The 27,389-nt window shown below is 37.6% G+C and overlaps 1 protein-coding gene across 1 annotated transcript in view; it reads left to right on the plus strand.

Moving 5' to 3' along the window:
• HERC1 (HECT and RLD domain containing E3 ubiquitin protein ligase family member 1) overlaps nt 1-27,389 on the plus strand; it is a 239,046-nt gene that overhangs the window by 118,961 nt on the left and 92,696 nt on the right. The window contains 11 exon segments of the mRNA XM_017863682.1: nt 1,855-2,007; nt 2,136-2,268; nt 3,646-3,837; nt 5,955-6,176; nt 8,420-8,593; nt 12,956-13,070; nt 13,159-13,279; nt 15,367-15,538; nt 18,169-18,481; nt 18,934-19,054; nt 24,954-25,005. Of these exon segments, the coding sequence (XP_017719171.1) occupies nt 1,855-2,007; nt 2,136-2,268; nt 3,646-3,837; nt 5,955-6,176; nt 8,420-8,593; nt 12,956-13,070; nt 13,159-13,279; nt 15,367-15,538; nt 18,169-18,481; nt 18,934-19,054; nt 24,954-25,005 (1,768 nt within the window).

Below are 27,389 nucleotides of genomic sequence, written 5' to 3' on the forward strand. Positions count from 1 at the left end.
TAGCAGCCATTTTATTTGAGTGGTTGTTTAAATGGCCCTTTTTTTTTTTTTGAGATGGCGTCTCGCTCTATCGCCCAGACTGGAGTGTGCAGTGGCGCCATCTCGGCTCACTGCAAGCTCCACCTCCCGGGTTCACACCAGTCTCCTACCTCAGCCTCCGGAGTAGCTGGGACTACAGGCACCTGCCACTACGCCCGGCTAATTTTTCGTGTTTTTAGTAGAGACTAAAACTGCATTAGTCAGGATGGTATCGATCTCCTGACCTCGTGATCTGCCCACCTCGGCCTCCCAAAGTGCTGGGATTACAGGCGTGAGTCACTGCACCCGGCCTCTTTTAACTTTTTAAAATAGAGTTTTGATATTTTCTAAATATACTAAGCATCTCTTTTAAAAAATATTTTAACTTGAAGTAATTTAAAACTCACGAGGAGTTACAGGAATCATTCAAAGAATTCCCCTATGCTCTTCAGCCAAATTTGTTTTCTCTCTCTAAATCATTTGAGAGTAAATTGCGGATGGCTGGCTGCCCCTAAGTATTTAAGCATATATTAAGTATGTATTTTTAAAAAACCAGGACATTTTCTTACGTAACAACAGAATAATTATTGAATTTAGAAAATTTAACATTGATACAGAACTGTTATTTAATATATAGTCTACATTTACATTTCTACAGTTGCCCCAATAATGCCCTTTATAGCAGTTTCTGACCCCAGCCCTTCCCCTTCATGATCTGGTGCAGAATCTCACATTATATTTAGTTGTCATATCTCTTTTTTTATTTTAATTTTAATTTTATTAGAGACAGGCTTTCTGTTGCCCAGGCTGGAGTACAGTGGCACCATCATAGCTCACTACAGCTTCGAACTCCTGGGCTCAAGTGGTCCTCCCACCTCAGCCTCTCAAGTAGCTGGGACTAGAGGTGTGCACCACCATGCTCCGCTAATTAAAAACAAACAAACAAAAAAATTTGTAGAGATGAAGTCTTGCTGTGTTGCCCACGCTGGTCTTGACTCCTGGCCTCAGGCAGTCTTTCCACCTCGGCCTCCCAAAGTGTTGGGACTATAGGTGTGAGCTACCGTACCCAGCTGCTTTTATTTTTTTTAATGGAAAAAAATAGAAGTAGCTTGATGAATTTTACCATCTAATAGCTAGTATCATAAGGATTATGGCAAATATTTAAAAATTGGTAATAGGAGAAAGGATATAATGCTTTTGTTTTGTTTTGTTTTGTTTTGTTTGAGACAGAGTCTCATTCTGTCACCTAGGCTGGAATGCAGTGGCACGATCTCCGCTCACTGCAAGCTCCGCCTCCCGGGTTCACGCCATCTTCCTGCCTCAACCTCCCAAGTAGCTGGTACTACAGATGCCCGCCACCACCCACGCCTGGCTAATTTTTTGTATTTTTAGTAGAGACGGGGTTTCACCGTGGTCTCGATCTCCTGACCTCGTGATCTGCCCACCTTGGCCTCCCAAAGTGCTGGGATTACAGTTGTGAGCTCCTGCGCCCGGCCCTTTTTTTTTTTCGGTGACATAGTTTCACTCTTGTCGTCCAGGCTGGAGTGCAATGGCGCGATCTTGGCTTACTGCAACCTCTGCCTCCTGCGCCCACCACCGTGCCCAGCTGATTTTTGTATTTTTAGTAGAGACCGGGGTTTCACCATGTTGGCCAGGCTAGTCTCAACCTCCTGACTACAGGTGATCTGCCTGCCTCAGACTCCCAAAGTGCTAGATTACAGGCATGAGCCACTGCACCTGGCCCATATAATGCTGCTTAAATCAGATTTATGGTAGGTTGTTACTTTCAATTTCAAGCACTTCAAATATAAACTTCCTTTGTGTGTGTCATTTTAGGATCAAGCATTTGGAGAGCTAGAAAAGAATAGTGATAAATTTCTACTTGGAACATCATCATCAGAAAACAGCCAGCCTGCTCATCTTCATGAACTGCTATGTTCACTACAGAAACAGCTGCTGGCATTTTGCCATATCAATAACATTAGTGAGGTATGTGATTATTTATCTTTTATGGTGATCTATCAGGGACCTTGAAACTCAGATATTTGGATAGGCCATGATATTTTTGTATGTTGAATCTTTCAAAGTAGTAATTTAGGAACTTTTTTTCTTCTTAGAACTCAAGCAGTGTGGCATTGCTTCATAAACATCTTCAGCTTTTGTTGCCTCATGCCACAGATATTTATTCACGTTCTGCAAATTTGCTCAAAGAAAGTCCTTGGAATGGCAGTGTTGGAGAAAAATTAAGAGGTGAGTTTGGTATTTCATTTCAAATTTAATCAGTCATTAAGAAGCAAGAATACTTGCCTTTCCAAAGTCTTAAGAGGGCCAGAAGCCTCTGACTGGAATAGGAACGATCTTGAATCTCCTTTGTATTGAAGATTCCTTTAGTCTTGGTTTGGGGGTAGTGTTAGCAGTGACTGATCTTGAAAAGAGTCTACTTGGCATGACAGAGGCCTAATTTAAAGGCACTGGTTGATATAAACTCAAAAAGATTAATTTTAAATGGCATAAAGTAAGATTTTTTAATCTGCTCTTTTTTTTTTTTTTTTTTAAACCTGTTGTTTCTTTACCTTTCTCTTCAGCATTTACCATTTTTTCAGTTTCCTTCTTGAAATTCTTTGGGCTTCTGGGTAGTCACAGTCCTTTTTTCTCCTTCCTCTGACTCCTCTTTTTCAGTGGCTTCCTATAGGCTCCCCTTCCTTGGACATGCCCTCTAATGTTGAGGATCCTCTGAATTTTGCCTTCAATCCTCTTTCCTCCCCCAATGGTCTTATCTAGTCTCAATGTCTTTAACAGCCATGTATATATTAATGACTCCTGTATTTCCATCTAGCTGAGAACACGTTTCCTGAGTCCTAGAGCCATTCTTTAATTGCATACTGGGTGTCTTTTCTTTGTTATTCAAAAGACAACCAAAATTTAATGTTTATCTAAAACCAGCCACCTCTGAAGTTCCCCCACTAAAAAAAGAATGAAAGGAACAAGCTGTGAAACTGAAACCATTCCTCATTAGATACCTCCATTTGGCTGTTCCACAGCAACTAAAATATGTTCAAACTGAGCTCATTTCTGAATGGCCCTCTCTGCCCTGATATACAATGAAACATTGAAACAAAATTGGTTTAAAACCAATATAGATTATAAAAACACATGTTTTAAGGTGATCTCGATTTTTAAAAAAGTAAATTTAGTTTAAAAAATATGAAAACATTCCCTCACTAGCAGGTGAGCACCAAGAAGACAGGAAGTTTTGACTGCTTTGCTCGTAGCTGTGTCCCTTTCACCTAGAACTGTGCCTGGTATGTCAGTAAATATTTCTTGAGTAAATTATAAAATGAAGATAAATTAACGAATGAGAAATTCATAATGCATTTTTAGGAAAACATTTATAATCCTTTCAATTTGTTGGTATGGAGGATGCATATGCTTTGCTGTAAAGTGTTTGTTGGTGTACTTTCTGAAAGTGAACAAACACTGATACTACATTAGCTACCAGATAGGTGTTCAACAAAGAATTATTGAATGAGTCTACTCTAGTTCCAGGCTAAAATAATATTTCTTAGGTTCCTTTTTTAAAGTTCATTTGAAACGATTGTCCCATGTTTAATTTCTTTCCCTTCATAGATGTGATATACGTCTCAGCTGCTGGCAGTATGCTCTGCCAAATTGTTAACTCCCTGCTGTTACTCCCTGTGTCAGTGGCTCGGCCTTTATTGAGTTACCTCCTCGACTTGTTGCCACCTCTTGATTGCCTTAATAGACTCCTGCCAGCTGCTGATCTTTTAGAAGACCAGGAGTTACAGTGGCCTCTTCATGGTAAGTAAAGACAATAAAAGAGCAAATAATGCCCTTGACAAAAGTTGTTCCTGTTGCACACATCACTGTGTTTTTCCACTGGAGTCTGTCTATCCCAAAGCTATCAAAGGAATTTCATCACTGAAATCTTAAAAACTTTTCAAGTTTAAGTAAGGCCTCTTATTTTATTGGAAAAAATCCTGGACTGGTGCACAAAAGGAAAAGCGTTGGGATTAGAAAGATGACCTTGAGGGCCTATCTTATTTTAACATTATACAGTTCAGTGATCAAGTGTCAGTTAGTCCAAGTGTCAAGTTTACAGCCATATCAGGATGTTGATTAGGCTTTATATGGAGTTTTTCCAGGTTTTTTTTTTTTTTTTTTTTTTTTTTTTGAGGTGGAGTCTCGCTGTGTCACCTAGGCTGGAGTGCAGTGGCACGATCTTGCCTCACTGCAACCTCTGCCTCCAGGGTTCAAGCAGTTCTCCTGCCTCAGCCTCCCGAGTAGCTGGGTTTACAGGCGTGCACGACTATGCCCGGCTAATTTTTGTATTTTTAGTAGAGACAGGGTTTCATCATGTTGGCCAGGCTGTTCTTGAACTCCTGACCTCATGATCCGCCCACCTCAGCCTCCCAAAGTGCTGGGATTACAGGCGTGAGCCAGTTGCTTCTTTTTTAAAGTGTCTCAGAACTTGCTAAGATTCGGTCTATTTCTATCAGGTGAGTAAGGTGTCATTTTATTTTATTTTTTTCATCTGTGTTTATAACTGATATTTTTCTATAATTTCATTTTTTCATGCTATCCTTTCTTGGTGTTTACTATCAAAATTACACTAATCTCATACCATGAACGTGGAACTTCCTTTTATTCCTGTTCACTGAAATAATTTGTGTAAGGTAGGGGTTATCTCTTCCTGAAGTTTTAGAAGAATTTATCTATGAAACTATCTGGCCCTGGTGTTTTGTTTGTAGACCGACTCTGACAATTTTCATTCTCTAGTGGTTAATGTTCCCTTCCATCTTATGTTTCTTCTCCAGTCCATTTTGGAAATGTATATTTTTCTAGGAATGTTATTTTGTTGGTTTCAAATTTATTGGCATAAAGTTGTTTATAATATTAATGGTTTTAAAAAATCTCTAGTATATCTATGGTTATATCCTCTTTATTCCTATTTTTCAAATTTGTGCCTTTTTTTTTCTTGAGTAATTTTATTAATCGTTTATCCATTTTCCTTTTAGATAACTTATCCATTATCATTTCAAATAACTACTTTTTGGATTTGTTAATCTCTATTTTTATTTCATTGGTATGGGTTCCTTATTGCTGTCATTTCGTGAAGTCAAGAACTTCTAAAAACAAATGTTCAGTAAGAAAGCATGGGTCTGGGCCAGGTGTGATGGCTCACACCTGTAATCCCAGCACTTTGGGAGGCTGAGGCCGCCAGATCACCTGAGGTCAGGAATTCAAGACCAGCCTGGCCAACATGGTGAAACCCCCCTCTACTAAAAATAAAGAAATTAGCCATGTATGGTGGTGCATGCCTATACTCCCAGCTACTTGGGAGGCTGAGACAGGAGAATCGCTTGAACCTGGGAGGCAGGGGTTTCAGTGAGCCAAGTTCACGCCACTGCACTCCAGCCTGGGTGACAGAACAAGACTCTGTGCCCACCCCCCCAAAAAAAGGAAAGCCTGGGTCTGGAGCTTAGTATTAAGACAATTCTGAATTCAAGCCTTAAAAAGCATTAAACAATCTTGAATGTCATTTTAATGGATAAATTTGTGTGTTGATTTTGGAGGAATAAACTCAGAGTACTCCCTAAAGATAGTGAATTTTGGTCTGGATAATGAAAAGTAGGAATATAATTGATCGGAATAATGTTGTCATATGTTGTTTTAATGTTTATCTTAAAATTATTAACTTTACCAAGGAAAATTTTGTTTGATAGCATAACTTCTCTGGATATTATTTTAAATCAGTCTGGTAAAGAGAAAAAATACAGAAAGTATTATAATTTGTGTTTTCATCGTAAAGTATTTTACATCAGTATCTTACTGCAATACAGTAGGTGACCATGAGAAATACTCTGAATCTTAAAAGTACCAGATAAAGACACAATAACTAATGATTTTGTCTTTAGGAGGGCCAGAACTAATTGATCCTGCTGGTCTGCCATTACCTCAACCAGCTCAGTCCTGGGTATGGCTTGTGGATCTAGAAAGAACAATTGCTCTCCTTATTGGGCGATGTCTTGGTGGCATGCTTCAGGGCTCCCCTGTGTCTCCAGAGGAACAGGACACTGCATATTGGATGAAAACGCCACTGTTCAGTGATGGTGTAGAAATGGACACTCCTCAATTGGGTAATGTGCTTCTCTGCAACATTTAAAATACATGCCTGTTTGTACCTTAGTTGGAGATTTCTCTATTCTGAGTTTGGTGAATAGAGAACTGACAGGCACCAATTGCAACATTAGCAGTGTAGGGAATCTGGGGCTATGACTTGGAGCCCTAAGAAAAATGGTTAAATCCTGCAGCACAGTATGGTGAAAAGAGCCCCCAAAAGAAATAGAAATTGTAGGTCTGGTCCTACTCTTTGTCATATTTATTACTCCTTTTGAGCAAGTCATCTAACTCAATGCTTCATCACTTATCTTCCAAGACTTGGAGGTTATGAAACTGCTTCACAGAATGTAAAGCCCTGTAAGAGCACTTAACCATGACTTATCAGTGCAGCACCCCTCAGATGTGAGTGGCAGCCTCTTTTCCTCCCAGCCTGTCTTGCTTTCATGCTGACATTATATTATGTCCTAATTTTTTCTTCGCCACTTAAAGTGCCTTTAAGATTTCCCTTCTGCATCATCTTCCATTTGTATATATTGCTGGCAGACTAGTTCTTAGACTGAACATGAAGACTTAATCTGGTAATCCAGTTGTTTTATCTAGAATTGGTCCTTTAATCTCTCTAGGCTTCTCATTTTGGTTCTATAAAATAATGATTTGGATTAGACAGGCTACATGATATTATTAGATCTAAAATTTATTATTTCTCTGATAAGAGAAAGAGACTCAATATGTCCATGAAGGAAAGTCTAAGAGAGATTGAGAGGAAAGGAGAAAAGAAGGAGAGCTGGAAAGAGAAGAAAAAACAAAAAGAAAGAGTATGCTTTGGGATTTGGAGGGTTGGAGAGTGGGAGTGAGGGAAGCAGTTGAGGATTTTCCTCCGTTTCCAAATATGAATGTATATGAATGTACATTCATCATTTCATTTATGAACCAGAAAGTGATTTTGGCCATGGCTGATGATGTTGGACTGGTGTTTATGAAACATTTTGTTAAAGAAAGTAAAATCATGGTTTTTCAAGGGGTATTTAACATGATAAAGATAGTTCCACTGCTGTCAGTGTTTAACCTTGTGACAGTCCTAAAGGACCTCCTGAGAGCAAAAGTATCTCTGTCTCTACCCTCCTCATATTTCTTCTATATTTACTCAATTAAACTGGCCTTTAATATGAATAAAATCAATTTCTTTTAATGTTATTTTCACTTTTAAATTATAAAATCATGAAACCATTAAAATTTTGTTTGTATGTATTAGAAAAAGGTATTATCCTTTGTAAAATTATAACAATACAATAATTTAGTATATTATGGGTTAAATTGATTTTTGATACTAGCCCAAGAACCTCATCATCACTTAGAACATGGTTTTCTTTGTTTTTTAAATGTGAAATGAATTCTGAATGTCAAATGTCCCACTGGAAAGTTAGGAACCACCTGTACAAATACAAATATCAGTTGAGAAATTGTTCATGGTATCTTTTACATGGATCATTTTAACTGATTATTTTACTTAAATCTATTAAAAAAAATGATCTAGTCTCTTTTTCAGTGTTTCCCCATTTCTCAAAGAGGGTATCATTCCGTTTTGAACAAGGTGGTTTTTTGTTACACAAGACTGTTGCATGTGTAGGACATTTAGTTTCTTTGGTCTCTGCCTGCCAAAACGCCAGAGCTTGGGGGTATAGCTCAGAGGTAAAGCATTTGACTGCAAAATGCCAGAGTCTTTTTTTGGAGTGTCACAGTTGGTAGAGTGTCACATCCTTCTGGAGAATGTAAGAGGGTTGTTACTACCTCCAACTGTAAAACTTTAAAGGACTTTACCTTGGTAATGTTTACTTAAAATGGTTTGAAGTTGGCCGGGCGCGGTGGCTCAAGCCTGTAATCCCAGCACTTTGGGAGGCCGAGACGGGCGGATCACGAGGTCAGGAGATCAAGACCATCCTGGCTAACATGGTGAAACCCCGTCTCTACTAAAATACAAAAAACTAGCCGGGCGACCTGGTGGGCGCCTGTAGTCCCAGCTACTCGGGAGGCTGAGGCAGGAGAATGGCGTGAACCCGGGAGGTGGAGCTTGCAGTGAGCTGAGATCCGGCCACTGCACTCCAGCCTGGGCGACAGAGCAAGACTCCGTCTCAAAAAAAAAAAAAAAAAAAAAATGGTTTGAAGTTTATCATTTCATAATCATTAAATAAATGTGGTAAGATTTTATTTGTAGCACCAAAATTTATGATGTTAAAATTGGTAACGTGAGTATTTTTTTTAGATAAATGTATGAGTTGCCTGTTAGAAGTAGCACTTTCTGGAAATGAAGAACAGAAGCCTTTTGATTATAAATTGCGGCCTGAAATTGCTGTCTATGTAGACTTGGCGTTGGGTTGTTCTAAAGAGCCTGCCCGAAGCCTTTGGATCAGCATGCAGGACTATGCTGTTAGTAAAGGTAAGATAAAGAAGCTAAAGGGAGTAAATTTGTAGTTAGCTCATAGTGCTCACAAATATATTTGCAAGATACGTAAGTGAAACTCATAGGGATCGCCCTTTTTTTTTTAAATAGGAAAAGGTATTTTATGAATAACACTTTTAAACAATTTGTTTTTCCCTTTGTGGAAAATAGTGTAACTGTTCTTTTATATACATGTATTCCACTTAAACCTACTGTGTGAAAATTGAGATTTATATAATACATTTGTAGGTCATCATTTTACTAAAGTATAGTAGTCTCCCTATATCTGTGGGTGACATGTTCCAAGACTCCCAGTAGATTGCCTGAAACCACAGGTAGTACCGTACTCTATATACATTACTTTTTTTCCTGTGTGTACATACTTGCCCATGGTAAAGTTTAATTTATAAATTAGGCATTGTAAGACATTAACAACAACAATAATAAAATAGAACAATTACAATAATATGCTAACTGAATTACTACTCTTGCATTTTGGGGCTAGTATTAAGTAAAATAAGGGTTACTTGAACATAAGCACTGTGATACTGCAGCAGTAGATTGTATAACCAAGAGGGTTACTAAGTGACTTGGTGAGATTTCATCATACTACTTAAAAGGGCATGCAATTTAAAAGTTAAGAATTGTTTATTTCTGGAATTTTCCATTTAATATTTTTGGACCACAGTTGTTGACCACAAGTAACTGAAACCATGAAAAGCAAGACCATGGATAAGGGAGGACTGTTGTATTCCATGCTATGTAAATGGATCTGTTAACGATTAAGAGTCTGTTTAACGATTATCTTCTCTTTGCAAGCCCTGGTATAATAACTAAAAGGATGTGTACTTAGAAGTCTTAGCTCTAGGTGTGGTCAGTATTTCTTCATCTATAAAACATTTTGCCTACTCTAGAGTGCTGGTGAAGATACCAGTTTGAGATAAGATATACTGTTAAGCACCATGGTAAAGTACTATGCGAGTTTGTGGTGGTATTTCAGTTTCTAATATTATTTGATTAAGAAAATTAATTTTATAGGCTGGGCACAGTGGCTCACGCCTGTAATCTCAGCACTTTGGGAGGCTGAGGTGGGAGATATCACTTGAGGCCGGGAATTCGAGATCAGCCTGGCCAACATGGCGAAACCCTGTCTCTACTAAAAATGGAAAAAAATTAGCCGGTCATGGTGGCATGTGCCTGTAATCCCAGCTACTCGGGAGGCTAAAGCACAACAGTCACTTGAACCCAGGAGGCGGAGGTTGCAGTGAGTCGAGATTGTACCACTGCATTCCAACCTGAGTGACAGAGTGAGACTCTGTATCAAAAAACAACAACAACAAAGAAAATTAATTTTATGTACGTATTTTCAAAGAATGTACCTGATTTGCTTTTAGCTCCTTTTTTTTTTTTTAACAATGATCAGAATTGTTCAGAATCGCCTGTCTCTAGTTTTCTTTCTCTGTGTCATTCTCTTATCCTGTCATTAGTTTTGTCCCTTTTTTTGGATTTTCTTTCTTGTGTGATAAAATGGCAAAATAAATACATTTTACTTTTATTGGCCTTTATTTTTTATAAAGAAAATGCAATGAGATACGCATTATTCAGATCTACTAGTAAGATGACACCTTTGAATGTTTAATCTCATCCATTTTGTTTCTTTTTTTTTTTTTTTTTGAGACAGAGTCTCGCTTTTGTCACCCAGGCTGGAGCGCAGTGGCGTGATCCCAACTCACTGCAGCCTCTGCCTTCCCAGTTCAAGCGATTCTCCTGCCTCAGCCTCCCAAGTAGCTGGGATTACAGGCGTGCACCACCACACCCAGCTAATTTTTGTATTTTTAGTAGAGATGGGGTTTATGCTATGTTGGCCTTGGCTGGTCTCGAACTCGTGACCTCAGGTGATCCACCCGCCTCGGCCTCCCAAAGTGCTGGGATTACAGGTGTGAGCCACAGCACCTGGCCCCATTTTGTTTCTTAATCATTTATTCATTCATTCTGTTATGGTGACTCCTACCAGAGGTTAAATAGTAAAGTAATGAGGAGGAAAAAAGTTTACTTTCTAAGGTGTATTTTCTGATATTTCTTATTTGTAACATTTGCTTGGGATATGCGGTTAGATTTTCTATACCACGTTATCACTTATTACCTTGCAGTGAGAACTTAAAAGAAAATCTAGATATAAGGTGAATAAAACTTGTTGTATGGGTCCGTTTGTTGTATTACTTTTACATTGCAAGCATAGGCTTTATTCCTAAATAGTGGAAACGTTCTTTGTTTTTTGGTATGAAATGAGCATAACTTTAATAAAGGTGTTTTAAAGGAAACCATTATTTTTAAAATGGCGTAGGAGAATAATACCTGCTAAATTTAAAACACAACAAAGGGTGTTATTTTAGTGTGCTTTTAAAATCGAATATTAGGTTCCTTGAAATGGAGTCTTGTTGGATTTTTTAGTCATAGCAGTTCTCAGAATAGCAAGCAATTCCACAGAACAGATGATTTCTTAAGAGCCTGATGAAGAAAAAATTAGTACATAATACAGACTGTCATTCTAAGATTCTCTGTGGGCTGTAAGATTTTCTTAAAATCTGGCATATTTGTCCGTGTCAATTTTTTTTTACCAATAAAGCAGGATAAGTCTGAACTTAAATTTCTGACTTAGGCATACTGAAATGAAAACCAACATATAACATTTTTATCTCCAGAGATGAGAGTTTTAAGAAGGAATTAAGAACCAAAATTAATTTGAGGCTAAAAATTTTTCAAGTGTGTTTTTTGTTGGTTTTGTTTTGTTTATAAGTAGCCCAGACATTTAGCAAATCTGTCAAACGAACAGAGACTAGTAGTCCCTCTGGGAACAGAGTGGACAATAACTCTCCCACCCCCATTTGAAATGTACTACATTGTTAAATGTACATTGTTAAATGTACTACATTGTTAAAGTACAATACTAGTGTGCCAACATAGAATTAAAGAATGGGAAGAGGCCAAGGGTGGTAGCTCACACCTGTAGCTCCAGCTACTTAGGAGGCTAAGGCAGGAGGATCATTTGAGCCCAGGATTTTGAGACTGTAGTGAGCCATACAGTCACCACTGCACTCCAGCCTGGACCACAGAGTGAGACCGTCTCTTAAAAAAAAAAAAAAAAAAAAAAGAATGGGAAGAAAAAGCACCTGACTAGTCCTCATCATCTAATGTTGTGATTTGGGTTTTCAACTAGATGTCTTTGTTTCTATTTGAAGAAATGTTGTTTCATTTCTCACCCACTTAAATGTACTTGTATTCACAGTATATACTTTTATGGCTTCAAATACCAGATACGTGTATATGCGATTAGTTTACTCGCTATCTCCTCTAGAATGTCTAATGGAAAGTATTCAAAACTAGACTCCTGATTCCAGCTTCTTACCCTCAAAACTGCTCCTGTGGTCTTCCTTTCTCAGTAAATGCCAACTACATTTTAAATGTATTTGGAATCACCTTTGACTTCTCTCATATTCTCACATCACACATCTGATCTATCAACAAATCCTGTCGATTCTGCCTTCAAAATACATGTGGACTCTCCAGCCACTTGTCATTACCTTTGCTGCTCTTACCTTTTTCTGAGCCATTATCATTTCTCCCTTGTATTGCTGCAATAATTACTTCTGCTGTTGCTGTTCCTATAAGTCAGTTCTCCACTCAGCAGAGCGAGCTTTCAGAAATACAAGTCAGATCATGTTGTATCTCTGTTCAAAGCCTTCTAATGCTGCTTCTCATTTTTCTCAGAGTAAAACCTGGAGGACTTGTACTGGCCTGCAAGGCCATTGGGATCTGGTCCCCAGCCAGCTCTCTGATGTCTTCTACCCATTCCGTGCATGCACGGTTTACCCCAGCCACACTGGCCTCTTTGAACCCATCCCAGATCCTCTGCACTAGGTTTTTCTGAGGGGACCCATTTTCACATGGCTTCTTCCCCCACTTAATTTAGATCTCTGTTCAAATGTAACCTTATCAGAAACTTTCCCAGACCACCCTATATAAAATAGTAATCCCACATATACAGTAGTGCCTGTTCTCCTTACCCTGCTTTATTTTTCCTCATAGCACTTACCTGTCATATTAATGTTTTCTTTTTAATTTTCTCTCCTGCCCCCCTCCTCCTAAGAATATAAGCTCTATTAGATCAGGGATTTAGTTTTGTTCACTGCTATATCCGCAGCACTTGGAACAGTAAGTGGGATCTAATGAGGTGCATTTGTTAAGTAACTATTTAGAAAGATGATAAAATTCAGGTGTTGGATGACTAAAACTATAAAAATTACCTCTGGACTGTTTTCTGAGCCCTTTTAAATGTCAATGCATCATTTTTATTTTCAGATTGGGACAGTGCAACTTTAAGTAATGAGTCACTCTTGGACACTGTGTCTAGATTTGTTCTTGCAGCTCTTCTGAAACACACAAACTTACTTAGTCAAGCATGTGGAGAAAGCCGGCAAGTAACTTAAAACTATCCTCAGACAAATATTTGCTCTCATGATGTTAGAAATTAGGTAACTTTTCTATTTTGGTTCTTCATTTAGATATCAACCTGGTAAACACTTATCAGAAGTGTACCGTTGTGTATACAAAGTTCGAAGTCGTTTACTTGCTTGCAAGAACCTTGAACTTATTCAAACCAGGTCATCATCACGGGACAGATGGGTAAAGTTTGAAATCAATTAATTTCTATATTTTTCTGCAAGCTGTGAGAGCTAGCGCTAAATTGGTTTATGTGAGAAAAAAATATGCCTTGGTCATTGCATATGTTCAATACATGTTAAGTAGTTCTTTTTCTAGTAGAAAAAAAAAAAGGAAAGGATGTGAGATTTACTTAACCTCACATTTACCAAGTGTGATATGGATTCTAAGAAAGTTTAGTTGGCTGCATAAATATTAATAACAAATTGAATGATTCAAATCATAGGTATTATTATTCCTGTCTTTGTGCTGATCAGGCCACATTTGAATTACCCTGTTTAATTTGGGGTGCCATAATTTATGAGGGACATTAAGAAATACCTTGGATTGATAAAGTCCAAAAATTATGTCATATAAGGACTAGAAAGTATCAAAAATGTTCATCTTAGAGAAGTGAAAACCAAGGAGGGGGGTGTGTGTGTGTGTGTGTGTGTGTGTGTGTGTGCATGTGACGTAATAGCTGCCTTAAAAATACTTAAAGAGCTTCTCTATAAGAGAGGAAATAAATGTGTTCCTTGTTCCGGAGGACACAACTAGGACCAAAGGGTAACAATCAAATGGGGAGTCATTGTTAGCTGAATATAAGGGAAGTAGGCCTTCTGATGATTAGAGTTGTCTACCATTGGAAATGAAGATTGAAACTACTTATTTTTTTATTTTATTTTTGAGACAGAGTCTCGCTCTGTCACCCAGACTGGAGTGCAGTGGCACGATGTTGGCTCACTGCAACCTCCACCACCCGGGTTCAAGTGATTCTCCTGCCTCAGCCTCCCGAGTAGCTGGGATTACAGGCATACACCGCCACACCCTGCTAATTTTTTGTATTTTTAGTAGACACAGGGTTTCACCGTGTTTACCAGTCTGGTTTTGAACTCCTTAAGTGAGGAGTGTGAACACCTCAAGTGATCCACCCACCTCGGCCTCCCAAAGTGCTAGGATTATAGGCGTGAGCCACCTCACCTGGCCGAAACTACTTGTTAAGAGCAGTCCAAAAGTAATTCTTGCAGCAAAAAGGAGATAATTTCTGAAGTGCCTGGTAATCTTGATAACATGATCATAAAATCATAAATGCAAGCCTGGATAATAAAACATCTTCGTAGTGCTTACTTTGAAACTTAACTAATCAAATGCTTTGCACTCCATTATTTAGTCCTTAGATTTAAAAAACCAAGCTCTGTCTCTCCATTTGTAGACTTTTGGCATGTACTGACTTAATATTTGTGGATCTGTTTGTTAGTAACCTTGAAAGTCCATGAAATGTATTAATTTGCCATTTTGTTGAGGCTCAGATTTGAAACTCGTATATGGGGATAAATGACGTACTGTGTGAGTCTGACTACTCAGTATCCCCATCTCTGTAAAATTCTTAAGTTATTTAATGGTCATGAGTCACAGGTAACTTTTATGATGGATCTGAGGATATAATTAAAGTTTTTCATTTGTGCTTTATATTGAATGGTATTTATGACTGAGTATCTGTTTTAAGGATTCTTTCCTTTGTCTAGATGACTGCTAGGTAGTAACCACTGTGGGGAATAAAATCGACATTGTCCTTAGCGGATTTCTATTTTTTGGTTTGTTCAGGGGCAAAGTTAAAGAAAAAAAATGAAAACCAATACTGTTTTAAATTTAGAGTTATTAATATTAAACATGTATGCAGAGTAATAGTAACATAACTTGAAGAGAATGGAATGGAATGGAAATTCTGTGCTTTAATTACCTTTTATGCTTGATATTGTGTTCATCACAACTTACTAAATTGCAGCTCTGTAGGAATTTATAGCTGAATAGCAATATGGATATGAATAAATTTACAGCATGACATTTTAATCAAAATAATGAGGAAGGAGGAGTGTATATGTGTCTGTATATATTTTGTGTACATACATTATTTCTAATCTTTAAGAGAGTATATTTTGGGTTTTTGTAGTACAGTTCATTGTTATTACTGATATCAGTATTTTCCATGATAAAAAATTTAAGGTTTTTTAAAGTTTTAAAAAGATTTTGGAAAAAATGTATTTAGTGTAGTTTCTGATAATTTATTTAAGATATCAGAAAACCAGGACTCTGCAGATGTTGATCCTCAGGAGCATTCATTTACTCGAACTATTGATGAAGAAGCTGAAATGGAAGAACAGGCTGAGAGAGACCGGGAAGAGGGGCATCCGGAGCCAGAGGATGAAGAGGAGGAACGGGAACATGAAGTGATGACAGCTGGCAGTGAGTATACCCTTCTTACTTTCTAGATACAAACTGTGGCATGCTTTGTGATAGGGGAACTAACTTGAAAGAGAAAGGCAAACTTTCTCCATAGTTTTGCTAAAAGGACTTTATATTCTGCTGATGATCTCAATTTGTATTAGCTGACATTTCAGGGGCTCCTACAACTGTGCTAGTACTATTCTGATGCTTTTGGATTACATATTCAGGGCTGAGAAGCTCTGGAAGCAGGAATGTCAGTACCTGCTTCACTGAGCCTCATGCGTAAAATGAAACCCATGAGTCATCGGATAGGGCCATTCAAAATATGTCCTTTGAGGCAACAAGTTGTCCATCAGCCTCGAAGACCTCTGAGCAGTGAGGAAGAGAGCCCCTTTCTATGCCTGTTGGGAGAGCCATATTGTTTTCCATGTGTGGAACTTTTAAAATTAAAATTTCACCCGCTGACTACACTGCTTTTCGATAGGGAGCAGGAATATACATGAGACTGCTATTGACTGGGTGAATAAAACTTTTATACCTTTATGGCTACAGATAGTTTTAAAGGTAATTATTTATATGTTTAAAGAGAAGTGTCAAAGCTTTTAAAACATTTATTAGTATCTTTTGAGTGATTTGGCTATTTCAAGTTAAAGTGTGCATTCAATCTGTACCCTAAAACATTATGGTCAGCAATGCATTTGGTTTTGAGATTGTCTGTATCTGTGAATTAACTTGGCACTTACTTTATTATCAGCTTACTTGTGTTCTGCATACTTCTAAAATGATTTTGAGGGGCTTGAAACAAGACTAAACATGATTTAAACAAAAGAAAAGGTCCAAATGGAGTAAAGGGAGTTGGAGATGGGGAAGGAAAATAATTGTATTTTACAAACCTAGGCTGAGGGAACTTTTGCAGTTGAATATAAACTTAGTTTAGAAATTCCTGGAAGCAGACTGAAGGTGAAAATGTAGTAAAGTATAACCCTCAATTACAGTAAAGAATGATAGTCATCTGGGAACTAATACTTTTTAAACTAGCTGTGCTTTTAGAGCATCTGTATATGCTGGGCACTGGTCAAGTTCTTTACATAGATTAGCTCATTATCACAGCTGTCTAAAGTTCTAGTATTACCTCATTCTAAAGATGGATGAACTAAGGTTTAAGGATGCGAAATTGTATGACTTGGGCCACAGTTAGTAGCAGCTAGAATTAGAACCAGGTCTGCCCCAAACACCAATGACCATTTTCTTAATCCGTTAATTGATTTCTAGTTCTGGACTCTTAGAGGGCTTATTGCTTTGATTTTTGTGGAAATAAGGGACTTTTAATAGCCTAACAAAAATATTGTCACAATTTTATAAAATATACAGATCAATTTTTAAAGTTTGTACTTCCATATTAACTGATGAATTTAGTATTTTACCAACTTTTTTGGCCTGGGTTTCCCATTAAGAATACTGTCTTTGGGCCGCATGCAGTGGCTCACGCCTGTAATCCCAGCACTTTGGGAGGCCAAGGCAGGCGGATCACGAGGTCAGGAGTTCGAGACCAGGCTGGCCAACATGGTGAAACCCTGTCTCTACTAAAGATACAAAAAATTAGCCTGACCTAGTGGCGCGCGTCTGTAATACCAGCTACTCAGGAGGCTGAGGCAGGAGAATCGCTTGAACTGAACCTGGGGGCGGAGGTTGCAGTGAGCCGAGATTGTGCCACTGTACTCCAGCCTGGGCAACAGAGTGAGACTCCATCTCCAAAAAAAATAAAAAGAAGAAGAAGAAGAATACTATCTTCACTCTAAATTTGTGCAAAAAATTTCTAGTGTGAAATATCTACCACTGCATCAGAACCTTGTTAACTCCACTGATATTTTACACTTTGAAATAGGGAAAGGCTGGAGTCAGATGGGTATTCATGGTGATGCCATCTCACTCTGGAGGCAATCTTACCCCATACATTAAAACTAAATTCTGTTTCAGCAAAGACCTTTAGTGGCAGTGCTTATTTAATGTGTTTAAGATACAGTAAAGTGTAGATGTTAGGGATTATATGGACTTCGGAAAGGGAAAGGGAACTTTTTGTTGTAACTAATATAACTTAAATTTTGTCTTTTTTTTTTTTTGAAACGTCAAATTTTTCATACCAAGCTTGTGAACGTTTTAGAAATAAGCAGTTATTTTTATCTAACCTTGTGCTTCACAGGCTTTTGTGGGGTTCAAAATCAGCTGAAGGGCCTTTAAAACACAGATTGCTGAGCCCCCCTCCTAGAGGTTCTGATTCAGAAGGTCTGGGGTGGGCCTGATAATTTGCATTTCTAACAAGTGCCCAGATGATGTGGGTGCTGCTGATCTGGGACCATACATTGAAAATAACTGATCTAGTTCATTACTAACGTTTGAAATATGATCACATTTACATTCTATAAAGGCAGATTAGTATTTCCTAATGTAATTTTTAATGAAAATATAGTATTGTAATATATTTTAAATGTAATTTTAACTAAGTTAACTATGTTGTATATAATGTCTAAAAAATAATTTTTCCCTCTTTCAGTAAGTTTTGGTCCAAACTTTTGACTATTTTTATTGTTATTTTCTTTGCTCTTCTCTCCCCATGTGTTAAGACCTTGTTTTTGTGTTGCATGTTACAGAAATCTTTCAGTGTTTCCTCTCAGCCCGTGAAGTAGCTCGTAGCCGAGACCGAGATAGAATGAACAGTGGGGCAGGGTCTGGGGCTCGAGCTGATGATCCACCTCCTCAGTCTCAGCAAGAGCGAAGGGTCAGCACAGACCTTCCTGAGGGTCAGGATGTGTACACTGCGGCGTGCAACTCCGTGATCCATCGGTGTGCCCTGTTAATATTAGGAGTAAGTCCTGTGATAGATGAGCTTCAGAAGCGAAGAGAAGAAGGACAGTTGCAGCAACCTTCAACAAGTGCCTCTGAAGGGGGTGGACTTATGACCAGGTGGGACTGACTAGACACTGAAAACATGACCTACTCACTTCCCTGTGTTACTTAATGCACTGAAATGGTTTGTTTCCAAAGTTACAGTGTTCTGATGTTAACATAGACATGAAAGAAGAAATGCAAATTGAGTAGGATGAATTTAAAGTAATGTAAATACTGATACTGATTCAGCATGGACTGTAAATTTCTGATTAAATGAGGCACAGGTTTTCATACATACAGACAACAGCAGTGAAAAAGCATGTGAAGTTACTTGCATCTCTCTGTAGTTTAGTGACATGCAAATTATTTTGAGAAGGGCTTTGTGCTTAGACAAGAGTCAGGATTTCCTATCAACTGACATTACTCCTCACTGTGTGTACATTATCTCTGTGCTCCAATTCCATTCAATTTTATTTTCACTAACAGTCCTATATCAAAAAACTTTTTTTTTTGTACATGTGAGACAGGAGTGAAAGTCTTACTGCAGAGAGCCGGCTAGTCCATGCAAGTCCAAATTATAGACTGATCAAATCGAGGAGTGAATCTGATTTGTCTCAGCCTGAATCAGATGAAGAGGGTTACACACTGGTAGGTATACCCAGATTCAGTAAAGAAAGATTTTTGTTTTCAAGGTATAGATATGTAAAGCTTTGGTTAGAGTAAGTAATATGTTTGTTTTAGACATATAAAAACTTTTTTCAAAAAGAACTTTAGGAGAAATAGCTTTATTGCATAGATGTTTACCACATAGGTGTTAATGGTTTCAATCTCTTGCTCTGACTTCTTTCTAAACTCTAAATTTATATATCTGACTCTTTGATGGACATTCCACCCAAATAAGTCAGATTACCCCAATCTTAACCTATCTACAAGTGAACTCTCTCCAAACCTGTTTCTCTTCTATCCCCTGTTTTAGTCGATGGTACATTAACTATCCAAGCAAGAAACTTGGGATCATCTTTGACTCTTCTTTTTCTTATCTCCTGATCCCTTTGTCTTTCACGCCTTCCCAATCCAGTTAGGTCTTAAAAATTTTACCATTAGTGTGTCTCCAATGTCCTCTCCTCTCCCTTTCCTTCTGCCACTGCTCTGTTTTAAACTTTCTCTTTTGAGTGGACATGTGCAGAAGCCTTCAAACTGGTTGCCTCACCTCTTGCCTTGTGCCCACCTTCCACATTTCACTAGACTAGTATATCTAAAGTACAAATCTGTTTATACCTCCTCTACTTATAATCTTTTAACAGCTCTGTTAACTATCAAAAATGCCTCAGAACTTGGACTGCAGGCATTTAGGGTAAAGATAAATAAGATGCTAATTTATATAAAAAGGAAGTAAGGTAAAGGTATGCTACAGTGTCACTGGTAAAATATAAAGCAAAAACTATTTAGAAGATTGCTTCTACTTGAGCAACTTTGGACTTGGAGTTAATTGATAGCTAGGTTTTCAATTTGGCTGTTCCTCTGCCTTATGTGTGATTCTATATGTGCTATGACCTCCCTGGGCTTTAGTGTCCTGTTGTGTAATACAAAGATGGTAGTGCCTGTTGCGTATATGGTGATGTGTCAGACTTGGCTTCTGGTCCCGATTCTACTGTTAAAGAGCTGTGGGATATTGGTCATATCATGTGACAGCTCATAGAGAAATGCTAGCATTTGAGATGAACTTATCTATGAGCTCCATGTTTAATTCTGAAATTCCTCTATTGTGTGAACTGAGATAAGGGATATGAAAATATTTTTGAAAAAGTATAAAGTACTACATAAAGAATAAGTTACTGTTTAAAAAAAAGCTTCCATGAAGGATTCCTCATCTAAGGAAAGTTGAACAGTGTCTTTGTGTTTCATTGTATCATGACATTTTGTTTATACTTCCTCCTTTTCTCCTTCATCTGCATTAATATCCCTGTGCTTCCACTTCACACTCCCAGTCTTATAGTCTAGTGAGATTCCTCTGTGTTCATTTATTTTTCTGTCAATTAATTTTTAAAATCTGATCAGTCTGACTCATTATCTAGTCTCCTAACTCTGTGATAATTTACCTTTTTTTTGAGACAGGATCTTACCGTGTCACTCAGGCTGGAGTACAGTGGTGCGATCATGGTTCACTGCAGCCTCGAACTCCTGAGCTTAAGCAATCCTCCTGCCTCAGCCTCCTGAGTAGCTGAGATTACAGGCATGTGCCACCATGTCTGGCTAATTTTTTGAATTTCTATGTCTTGCTCTATTGCCCAGGCTGGCCTTAAACTCCTGGCCTCAAGTGATCCTCCTGCTTCAGCCTCCCAAAGTGTTGGGATTACAGGTGTGAGCCACTGCACCCAGCTCCCAACCCTGTGATAATTTTAAAACATAGATCATGTCATTTCTCTGCTCAAAGTCCTGCAATGACTTCCCTTTTCTCAGGCTAGAAGCCTAAGTCCTTCCAGGGGTCTGTAAGGCTCTACATGGTCTGGTCCCACTGCCTCTCTGATCTATTATTCTCCTCAATGATTCTCCTTCTGCCACACTGGACTCTTAGCTGTTCCATGAATCTATAACACAAGTTCCCTTTAGGGCTTTAACTGGCTGTTTCTTAGGACTGGAATGGTATTGCCTGCATGGCTAACTCCCTCTCTTTCTTCAAGTCTTCATTCTGATATTACTTTTTTTGTGAAGCCTATGCTGACCACCCTATTTAAAATGGCAGTTTTCCTTCTTTTCCAAATAGTCACTCCCTGTCCCCCTTGCCTTGCTCTGTTTTTTTTCTGGGGCATCGATCACTTAATGTATAATGTAGTTATTCATTGATCAGTTTGTCTTAGTCTACATTAGAATATAAGCTCTTTAAGGACAGGAATTTTTTGCTGTTTTATTCACTTCTGTATCTCAAGCACCTATAATAGTGCCTGGCCCATGGTAGGTAGTCAGGAATTTTTTTTTTAAATTTATAAATAACTGTCTAATCTATTTTGGCAAAATTTCCACATGTATTTGGTTTTTTCCATTCTTTAATTAAAGCACCCTATTACCTTTTTATGGAGCAGGTATTTTCAAATTGGTCCCCCTACTTTTTCCAGTTTTGCTCCTTAGCTACTTCTCTCCAAATTAGAACTCTTGAAAACACACACAACAACAAAACACCTACCTGCTGGTTGTGCTACTTTCCTACTCAAACATCTTGTCTTACTGCAGAGAACCGGCTAGTCCACGCAAGTCCAAATTACAGACCGATCAAATGTAGGAGTGACTGCACTGCCTACTCGGAAATCAAAGATTCTGGGAAGTGTCACCTGCCTGCTTTTGGAACCAGTGTTCTTCTGCAGTGGTCTGCATTTTTGCCATAGTAGTTCATCTTCCAGACCCCAAACATACCTCTTGAGCCTTTGCGAAAGCACTATTTGCCTTAAAAATTCTCCTAGCCTTCCTTGCTGATGTCCTGTCTTTCCCTGAAGGACTGTCTAAAATGTTACCTCTTCCAGAAAGCTTTCCCAGCTACTTTACTCTCCCAGTTGTCCCATAACAACTTGTTAGGATCTCTAATAATTCACTGTTTGTCTTATGTTGGATTCATTTATGTATTATTAGTATGTCTTCCCAGTAAACCCACTGAAAACTAGGAATTTTGGTTTTATTTTCCTAAATGCCCCTGATATCTCCTACACATATTACAATCATTATATATTGTAAATGATTGATAACTCAATTCAATTGAAATGAAAATATAAAAAGGAGGATGGGTAAAATTAAAGTGGCATACTTTTGGGAAATTAGCAATGAAATGTGACTTAGAATAGGGTTAAAACTCACTATATATGGACTTAGACCTATACAAGACATTTAACCTTCCTGAGCTCCAGTTTCTTTATCTTTGAAATGGAGAATAATGCCTGTTGTACTTGCCTCAACTGTGTTGTGAAGAATAAATTTGGTAATACAATTTAAAACATTTGGAAAATTACAAATGGGAACAACAGATCAATGGAGGAGGATTGAGCTTAGATTTAATTGTCAAGATTGTTCATTTAGGTTTTCTGGTTGTTCATTTAGTTTTAGAAGATTTTAAAAGAGTAAAAAAGTCCATTTTTAAAAAAGACTGGGCCAGGCGCAGTGGCTCACGCCTATAACCCCAGCAGTTTGGGAGGCTGAGGTGGGAGGATTGCTTGAGTCCAGGAGTTCGAGCCCAGTAGTTCAAGACCAGCCTGGGAACATGGTGAAACCTTGTCTTTACAAAAAAATACAAAAAAAAAAAAAAAAAAAAAAAAAAAAAAATTAGCTGGGTGTTGTGGTGAGCACCTGTCCCAGCTACTTGGGAGGCAGAGGTTATAGTGAGCCGAGATTGCGCCACTGTGCTCCAGCCTGGGTGACATAGTGAGACACTGTCTGAAACAAAAAACACCAGATTGACTTTTGATTATCTTTCCTTATGGAATATTAGAAAGACAGTGTCATAAAAGATGGAAAAGACAAGAACTAGAGAGAAAGCAGCTTCCATTTCAGATGAAGGGAGATCTGGGCTAAGCCTTCAACTTCAAAGAGCCTGGGGTGGATGAAGAGGAGCAAGCACTTGGGACAGTTTGGGTTTTCCAGCTGAAATATGTTACCCTTCTATACTATATGAGGTTATTTAAGATATCTTTGATACTTCATTTACTCTGAATTTTTTGTGAATGAAATGCTTTTTTAAAATGTTTGAAGTTAACCACTTTAATGTCAAATCTTTGTTTTAACCTTCTTTCGTAAAATGTATTATATGACGTGTTATCTACTTCTCTGTTTTAGCAGAGAATATACCAACCCTAAGTTTAACTGTTTGACAGGTGTCATTTTTACCAACATTTCTTGCTACACCCTTCTAGTCTATTCCCTAGCTTCCTTGTTTCTCGCAGGATTTGATTTAGCATGTGAAAACAGATACTTTACAAAAGGATAATTTAGATGAATGAATTAGGACTGAAAAAGGCTGAGAGAGGAAAATAAAGCCCTGGGTAAGATATTCTTATCTTGGCTCATATCGTGTGGTGTTCTGCTAGAGGTTGATCACCACGCAGGAAAAGCATAATGAGTTACATAATTCACAGTGTCTAAAAGATAAAAAACAATTGTTCAAGAGAACCAGATATTTCTGGTTCTGAGGCCTGAGATTGTTTTCTTCCATGAGCCCTCATAGCAAAAGTACTATGTAATGAAAATGTTTTATTGCCTGACACAGTGATGCCTTGAGGAGCTTTGTGATGACTGTTTGGTGTTTTATCCAGCACCAAATGGTCCAAGAATATATAATACTTATTTCTGTTGATATATAGATAGGTGAGTATAAGAAAAAGTGTGTTTATCTGCAACATGGGTACATGTATCTATATATGTGACTAGGTAAAGATTTTCTACAACATTTTTCAAATGAATCTGTTTTGTCACTTTTTTTTTTTTTTTTTGAGATGGAGTCTTGCTCTGTCACCCAGGCTGGAGTGCAGTGGCGCAGTCTCAGCTCACTGCAACCTCCGCCTCCCAGGTTCAAGTGATTCTCCTGCCTCAGACTCCCAAGCAGCTAGGATTACAGGTGTGTGCTACCACACCCAGCTAACTTTTGTATTTTTAGTGGAGACGGGGTTTCACCTTGTTGGCCAGGCTGGTCTCAAACTCCTGACCTCAAGCGATCCACCCGCCTCGGCTTTCCAAAGTGCTGGGATTACAGGTGTGAGCCACCGCTCCCGGCCTTGTTTTGTCACTTCTGAGTCTTACTTCTTTGACACAAACTTTTTGGATTGTATGATAGAGTACAATTGAAACTGCTAATACCATAATGTCAATTCTATGCATAAGCTTAACTCATATATGATTTGTTTTATGGGCCAAGTAGGCAGTTGTCTACACCCCACCCCCAACCAGATACACTGATAGCACACAGAAATATACTTCCATTGTTCTTGTAAACCTTCACTGATTTATTAAACTGTCTGTAGTTCAATGAATTTGAGATTTGTCTATTTTAGTAGGTTTTATAAAAGACATTTAAAACTTTTCAAATGCTACCAGAAGGTTTAGGACTGTTATTTTTCTGTTAGTATGGAGACTATCAGATTTTCTTCCTCTAAACACCTAGTGAAGGCTAGTGGAAGTTTTGAAAAGAAAGGAGAGTGAAGCTAGAGGAAGGAATAGTAATTTTGGAAAATAGGGCACTACTTCAAGGCTTGAGGCATCCAGAAGGTGTTAATAAGATCATCCTATGTCTGGAAGATAAAGATTCCAGTGGAAAAAGGGTAACGAAAACTACTGCTCTTCTGCACTGTTAATTAATGTGACTTTTTTGAGTTAGTGTTTCAGTTATATGTGCTTGAGCCTCCTTATAGCTATGTTCAGTGAGTTTTTAGGGACATGTTGTTATTAGTTTGACTTGAATGATGAATAAGTAAGACATTGCTGTAATTACGTAAATTTCTATTCGAATACTCTATTAAATCTTAAAATACTTTTCATGACTAAATTTTACTTACTTACTTTTTACTTTGAATAGAGTGGCAGACGAAATGTTGATTTGGATTTGGCAGCATCTCAAAGAAAGAGAGGTAAGTATAAGTATTAAGAACATAGTAAACATCTTAATGAGACCCTGTCTCAAAAAAAAAAAAAGAACGTAGTAAATATCTTAAATCAAGTAGCTGTTTTTATATCTGATGTATTTGGATCTGATTGTCTTTGAAATGTAATTGCAAAAAAATTCAGAATCATTTTATCAGAATAGTTAAAAGGAAGACTATTTTCATTAAAATACATACCCTTTAAAATCTGGGAATGTTTAGGAGTTAGTGATCAGTTATTTTCTCATTTGTCATGTATTTTGACTTTTTAAAAGTCCTATAGAATTCTAAAAACAGTACATTCCATTATGGTGGAAAGGGGTTGTTTACATAATTTTCCATATTTTAGCTCACAGAGTTGCTATAGTTTAAATGGTGTTACAGGGAGAACTTCTTACCCCATATACATGTACACACACTGTGAAATGGAAAGTTTCTATTTTTTTTCCCTCTTGGCCTATTAAGATAAAGCATGTAAGAGATGCTTTATCTCTTACATGAAGAGATACTATATCTCTTACATAAAAAACTAAAAAAAAAATTTCATGAGGAACAACTTAGAGTGTCATTGAGAGTTAAGGTCTTTTGTTAATGAATAATATAATTAACTCATGATTGTGTGTACAAATTGAGGAAAACAAGCAGTTTTAGATAATATAAATCCAAGGATAACTAAAAACTCTCTTAAGTATATTTCTCTATTAACTGGTACTGCTTTTTTTTTTTTTTTTTTTTTTTTTGGAGACGGGATCTTGCTCTTTCGTCCAGGCTGGAGTGTAGTGACACCGTCATAGCTCACTGCAGCCTTGGCCTCCTGGGCTCAACGGATCATCCTTCCCCAGACTCCAGAGTAGCTGGGACTACAGTTGTGCACCACCGTGCTCAGCTAGTTTATTATTTTTGTAGAGATAAGGTTCCCTGTTTGCCCAGGCTGATCTCGAACTCCTGGGCTCAAGCAGTCCTCCCACCTTGGCCTCCCAAGGTGCTGGGATTATTGTATGCTTGAGCCACCATGCCTGCCCTAACTGGTACTTTTGTTTAAAACCATTTATTAAGTTGTTGTGAAAATGTAAAGTGTTAAAAACTGCCACTAGTGGCAGTTTTCTGAAAGCCTGTGAAAAAATTTTTTTTCATGATATTAAATCTTTTGTATTTCAGAATGAAACCCTTCTCTTAATAGCTTACTTGGCAGAATGTTACGTTTCTCATCCATAGAAAAAAAACTGAGAAATGAAAAGAAATGCACACATAGTTTTTTCATTTTCACGTATATAGCTCAAAAGAATAAATGTTGTTACTTAAAATTTGGCAATATCTAATTACTTAATTACAATTAGAATAGAAAGAATGGGTCAGGTGTGGTGGCTCACACCTGTAATCCCAGCACTTTGGAAGGCTAGTCTGGGCAACATAGTGAGACCCCTGTCTCTACCAAAAAGAAAAAAAAAAGCTAGGCATTGATGCATGCATCTGTATTTCTAGCTACTCAGAAGGCTGAGGTGGGAAAATCACAGGAGCCCAGGAATTTGAGATGCAGGGTACTGCGATCATGCCACTGCACTCCAGCCTATGTGACAACAGTGAGACCCTGTCTCAAAAAAAATAATACAGAGAACGATTTCTCTGAAATATTAGGAATAATAAAGCCAGAGCTTGCTTTCTGAAAAATCTTTTGAGGCTATAACATACCAAAGCTGCTGAGTTTCTTTAAAAAAAAAAATTACAGAGTATTTGTGATACCAAAGAAATGAAGTGATGTTTAGTATAATGTGCAATATGCATTTTATTATTTGGTAATTCTTTGAAAATTGGTAGTTCTTTTGACTTAAGAATTAAATTTTTGGAACAGATTTACTTTCCTAATTTTGTTTAGCTCAGGTGAATATAGTTGCTAAAAGTTGTATGTTATATTAATAAATGTATATCATTTGGTGCTAGAGAGAAAATGGCTCCAGACTTACAGAGTAGCGTAAGAGATCCAATTTATAGTTTATACTGTATTACTTAAGTTTATATTTATAAGTAATAGTTCATTGGTTAAAATTGTTCTTTTCTCTCAAATCTCTGTCATGCTTATGGAACTGTAATTTGAGATTCAGTCTCTTCTTAACCAGGTCAGCGTGTGGCAAAATAATGTCTTTGGAATAAAAGTAGAATCTTCATCTTTGAACTAAGAAAAAACTAATTTGGATGTGAATTACTTAGGCATGGATATAACATATTTAGGAGATTGTATTTTCAAAGAGATTTTACAAAAATATTGTATATTTAGTGACTGCCCTTTGACACAGTGGGGTTTTTTTGTTTGTTTTGCTTTTAAATGATAGTAAAATAAATGACTCTGCTTTTTTTTTTTTTTCTTTTCTATCAAT

This window comes from Rhinopithecus bieti, unplaced genomic scaffold, assembly GCF_001698545.2.
Source record: "Rhinopithecus bieti isolate Rb0 unplaced genomic scaffold, ASM169854v2 scaffold_72467, whole genome shotgun sequence".
Lineage (NCBI taxonomy): Eukaryota > Metazoa > Chordata > Mammalia > Primates > Cercopithecidae > Rhinopithecus > Rhinopithecus bieti.